At 42.1% G+C, this 6,052-nt stretch overlaps 1 protein-coding gene across 1 annotated transcript; it reads left to right on the plus strand.

Annotated features, from left to right (window-relative positions):
- Positions 1-1,458: 1,458 nt before the first annotated feature.
- SARC_06320 (hypothetical protein) lies at positions 1,459-3,918 on the plus strand (the record flags this gene model as incomplete). Its single annotated transcript, XM_014299773.1, has 4 exons — positions 1,459-1,585; positions 1,874-1,938; positions 3,362-3,446; positions 3,887-3,918. 4 exons carry the CDS (start codon positions 1,459-1,461, stop codon positions 3,916-3,918), a joined length of 309 nt encoding a protein of 102 aa, XP_014155248.1.
- Between the last annotated feature and the right edge of the window lie 2,134 nt (positions 3,919-6,052).

Genomic DNA, 6,052 nt, shown 5'->3' on the forward strand with positions numbered 1-6,052 from the left:
GTCTGTGTCTGAGTCTGTGTCTGAGCCTGTGTCTGAGTCTGTGTTTGTGTCTGTGTCTGTGAGTCCACGATCATGGACCTGTCTGATGAACGAGCGTCTTATGTAATCGAGAATCATCGTAATATTGCGCTGGGAATACGGTTACGTTTGCTATTTTGTTTCTATGTGCGGGCTTCCTGTGGAAAATCATGTCTATTTAGCCACCTCATTGGTTTTAAGTTTGTGAAATTCTACATGCATATAGTTGTGAATCTAGCCTCGCCTCATCATTGCCTCTGTTCGTTTGGGCGAGGTTGTGATAACGTTAGTAAACAGCAGCGTTTGTGCCTACACAGGCGTGAACATCAGCCAATCATTAATCTGTATATACACTCCCAGTGTACCTGTGTTAGCTTAGATTCAGCTGTGTCAATAGACTTACTGAAGACACGCCCATGTACACATACATGGTGCAATGTTCATGGAGGTATGCCACTTTGCACGCGAAGCTCTCTCACTGGGTACATATTGTTGTGTCTTTTATTTAATAGCCTGGTGCTCTGTTTATCTTCGCCTCCAGAAAAACTGCGGCGGGAGGCGGTGGCATCTGTCGATGGAGTAACGAACGAACTAGTTGAAGCACTGAACAGCGGGTGTGTTCATAGTAATAGTCTGTGTTTACATCAGAAAATTGTTTGTGCCTATAAAACTATTCGTTAGATACGTTGTAAATGTTGTGTGAGTATACAGAAGTATTCGGTGTTTAAATAGGGGCTATCGGTTGAATTGAGTTAGAACAATTTGTCGTGTGAATCCGGTTGTGAGACCCATCAAGCGACCCACGGATGTGCGTTCATAGAATGTGTGTACGTATTAAGCGAACTGCTCGTGTGTGGTATTCTTGAGGGGATATGTTTGGTGCAATTGGCAGATATGCTCCTATACAGAATATACTTTAGTACCGAACAGTTAGCCCCATAGACTCGATTGTGGTTTGACTTGAGGGCCCAAAAGTAGAAGTCACGTGACACCACTTATCTCCACTGGGAAGCTTGGGTCTCGTTGACAGATTGACGGGTGTCTGTATACCAACATTGTGACGAGGCTCTCCTCAAGGCTGATGTAAACCAATAGTGCACACCAATACTGCGGTGCCGTAGACTGACCTTTGTACGCTTCAACCAACTGGTGGAGTGTGATGCGAATGAGTGACTTGTTGTGATAGGGCAACAGGATAAAATGTGTTCTGTAGGCCCGTGTAGTTCGTGATTTCGCCACTCTCTCAACCATAACAAACCGCGTGGGTGCGATACTTACCTGTGTGCCTGCGGTGGTCACGGGTGGCCTCCGTAATAAACTGCTATTGTACGTCCACGTGGTTTAAACCTCGCCATTGAGGTGAATGTATTGAGACGTATTTGGCGCAATACTTACCTGTATGCTTGGGGTGGCTGCTGTTGGTCTATATAATACCACTGTATGTGGCATACACTGAGATTAAACGCGCTATTGATTGCCTCTTCGTATACCACCGCAAGGGTTGCCGAGATATTCGCCAATCAGAGAGAGCTGGAGAAGCAGACTAAGCTTTTGACGCAACACACGGGTGAGTTTTAACTTGCTACGCGTAGGACCGGACGAACACACGCATTTGATTCAATGTTTGAACGTTTGCTTTAATATAAAATACCAAAAGAAAAGAAAAAAAAGGGGGGTTGTCCCGGGTTGGGACAAGTAACCTGAAATTTGTGGCGAGATTGTACTCTCGAGAATGACTGGTTCCCGTGTATGTGGCCGTTGAATCGATATTTTTCGTCCCGATTTTCAACATTGGAGTGCCAATAGTCGCATACAAACGTCTGCTGAATGCTTATTCTCCGCTCCCCATTCGTAGAGGTTCTATCCAAAGAGACCGATCAGTGGCAAAACATGGTGGAGAGCTTCAACGATGCACTCAAGGTATTCGCTGCACGTGCACCCCAATACGTACACAACACGGGGGCAAACTGCCTGCGTTGTACTAAGCAGTGTGTGGTGTGTTTGCTGGCTGACTTGACGGGTGTATATAGTGATAGTTGGGTAGCTGTTGGATGCTATCACAGCGTCTTACTTGAAGCTGTTTAATGCTATCGTAGTGGTTTACTTGTAGTTTTTTAGATGCTAAGCAGGCATTTGCGAAATCAGTTCGATGTTTATCTTGGTTAAGATAGACTTTGAATATATTGATTGAGACAGAGTTTACATATAGTACAATACTAAACACTTATATTCCAATATCACAACTTCCTATATTGTTGTATTACTATGTGTTGCCTTCACATAGCACATTAGTATCGACCTGCATTGATTATTAAGACTCTGGGCCTCAGTCAACAAGTGCGTAGTAGTAGTGGGTCCATATTGTGAGGTTGTACGACCCCCATTGCGATCGTCGGCGATATTCGATCAAACACAAGTCGATTGTATGGCAAGGTATTGAGAGCAAAGCTTTATCTCAAAGTATGTATATACTTGATCTCAAAGTACATATATCCTTGATTATTCAAAGTACATATATATATACTTGATCTCAAAGTGCATATAGACTTACTCTCAAAGTGCATATAGACTTACTCTCAAAGTACACATATGCTTGATCTCGAAGTACATATATACTTAATCTCAAAGGACATAAATACTTGTTCTCAAAGTACATATATACTTAATTTCCAAGTACATATATTTTTGATTACTCAAAGTACATATATATATACTTGATCTCAAAGTACGTATATACTTAATCTCGAAGCACATATATACTTGGTCTCAAAGTACATATATACTTGTTCTCAAAGTACATATATACTTAATTTCAAAGTACATATATTCTTGATCTCTCAAAGTACATATAAACATACTTGATCTTAAAGTACATATATACTTGACCTTTTAAAGTGCATATGTTTACTTGAGCTCAAAGTACATATATACTTGATATCAAAGTACATATATGCTTGATCTCAAAGTACATATTTACTTGATCTTAAATTACATAAGTGCTTGATCTTAAATTACATATAAACTTGATCTCAAAGTACTTATATATACTTGATCTTAAAGTATATATATACTTGATCACAAAGTATATATCTATTCGATCTCAAAGCACATGTATACTTGATCACAAAGTACATATAAACTTGACCTCGAAGTACATATATACTTGAACTCCAAGTACATATATACTTGAACTCCAAGTACATATATACTTGAACTCCAAGTACATATATACTTCAACTCCAAGTACATATATACTTGAACTCCAAGTACATATATACTTCTATACACAACAATCCTAGTATTGAAGCGCATCCAAACTTAACCTGGTTCATATGGCACACAGGAAATTGGAGACGTTGAGAACTGGGCACGCGTGATGGAGAATGATCTGAAAATCATTGCGGATGTGGTGAAACAAGTCAACAAAGGTGTGTTTTAAAGCAGGCCAAGAGAGGATAGTGCTGTGTAGCTTACTTTTTCTTGCCGGGCGGCCTAGTATCGGTGGACTCTGGCAACTGTGGTCGAGTGGTGTTAAGAGTTAGGTGACTATAACTCGAACGTCCTATTCTTACTACTGTATTGGAAGCGAATTAGTACTCCTACACTTACGGTGAACCTGACTTCAAAAGCGCGCTGTGTGTGTGTCGCTGGTAGTTTGCTAGATATATGTAGCAGCCTTCTATCGCAGTAACGGAAGCATCGTTCTTCCATATGCCGCAGTTGTCTACTAAGCCCCTGCGTTTGACCGTCTCCGTTGATGGTATGAGGCTTCGTTGTCCACTCAACTATTCACTTCAGTACAGTGCTATCTGCTGTTGGATTAGCGCCGCTTTATAACCCAACTATTCCGTTGTACTGTTCTGTGCAGAGCCTGAGCCCGAGGAAGAGCTGTCGGAATAGAACGGCTTGAACATCCGAAGTGCAGCTCAGCGTTACACAAATGGTCTAACTATGCACCGTGTGTATATCCTGTATACTGTAGACAACACCTGGGACTATGCTGTTGCCATAATGTGGTCATCGGGTTATGTAGACTACATATGAATTGTCTAACGAAACGGGCCCTGGCACTGGCGTCCTTCTAACCCGAGCCTTTCGGTCTACTGGCGATCGAATGGATGAACACACTCCTCGCATCCGCACAAACATCCAATGAACGATTTTTGGTTTTAGGGTATCAGGGTTATATACCTGCCAACTGGGCACTGCTGTTCGTTCCAACACTCCCACATGGTTGATAGATGCATGACCCTCAACAGATGATGCCAAGAGACATTGAATTGCAAAGTATACGCTCGTAGCCCATGCCTGATGGGTGAATGTCTCCTTATTAGCGATACAAAGTGTCGTTTCTCGTGATCCGTGCGCATACAATGACCTGTGCTCATACACCATTCCACGGATGGTGCAGGAAGCTGTATACTTTCATACTGGCATTTCCCAACGAAAGCAGAATGCATCCACTGCCACTGGTAATGGCAAGTTGAATGGGAATGCCGATGAATGTTACCAATTGAGAGTTCTCTAGCAAATGCACACCGTGCTATGGATAGATCACATGGCTGTCGGCGATACGCAAAGCGCTGAAAAAAGGCTGGCATGAGGACGGGTATGTCCTTGAGTACGATGAGATTGATTATATAAACCAACAAATGTACTTCTCTCAAATGATGATACGATATTGAGGAGAATTGCCAGGAGAAAGATGGCTATCCTGTGGCGTGGAAGGTTACCACCCACTCATAAGCCGCCAATGACATGCAAGCATACATCCGTGGTCTTCCTTCTCTATTGAATAACTATTCAACTATTCGTAACTATTCGTATCAATACTCCAGTGTATTCCCCTGTACGGTCGCGTCCGGTGCCTCAGGTGCGTCTGGGGTGTTTGGTTGTAACACCAGGTACATTCGGGTACGATCCTAAATCAGAAGTACATCAAAATCTCAGAAGGATAAGAGTTCGAGGACTTCCCGCTCTCTTCTCAAACACAAACGCCAAGTGATTCGATCTTGTCATTTCAGTCTGTTAAGTTTTTTTGTTTCGTTTATGCAGTCCCCTGACTGGTTGGAAAGTCAAATAGGCGCCGTGTCTTGGCATAACTACAACATCACGTGATATAACCATAGCTTTTCTAAATAAACAATAACCCTGCACGACAAAGTACCTCGAGAGTCAAGGCTCAAAGTACATTTATCATAAAAGTGTCAAAACTCATGCATATAACCCCCAAAAGGACACGATTGAATGGTTTATTTTTGAGATGAGTTAAGACTGCAACTACTAAGTCTGACTTTTGGTTTTGCGACCACTATGTCTGACGCTCAGGTCTGACGCGTTAAAATTGCGACTTAAAATTACGACCACTAAATCTGACGCTTATGCCTGCGACCACTAAAATTTACGCTTATGCCTGCGCCTCATTTAAGTCTGACGCATAACCTTGCGACAAACGGCAAACGGAATCAAATTCTGTAATGTAAATGGGGGTCAAAATCGGGACAAAAGTATGTCAATAGAGTTCTGTAGGGATCCCCTTTCTTCTTCTTAGACAAATAGCTACATTTTTTTTTAACTATTTCTGTGAGATCACAAATCACTTGTAGCAACGGCACGGCTCGCCCAATAGGAATCGAGTCACTGTGATAATACATTCAGCAGAATTGCTTCAGCAATAAAAAAATCGATGAGTGTCATCTGCATGTATTTATAACCTGTGTGTTTGATGCGTGAAGGAATCGATAATCGATCCTACTATAAAAATAAACGATGCAACTACGGTGATTGAGCAATCATTCACAACCTTACGTGCAGGATACAACAGACTGATAAAATAGTAGGCCACGTATACTGGTTTGTACATACCTCGTCAACAGTGCTACGGTTTGGGATGCCACAGTAGTATCTCATTTCCTATTTACAATGACTCCGTCTCGTGTAGCACACCAAAAAACCAGCAAAGCCTCGCCACCACCATATCGTGCGAAATCTTTCCGCAAAGCGGCTGATTTGCCCAGTTTTGACAGTAAGCATA

This window comes from Sphaeroforma arctica (assembly GCF_001186125.1).
Source record: "Sphaeroforma arctica JP610 unplaced genomic scaffold supercont1.446, whole genome shotgun sequence".
NCBI lineage: Eukaryota > Ichthyosporea > Ichthyophonida > Sphaeroforma > Sphaeroforma arctica.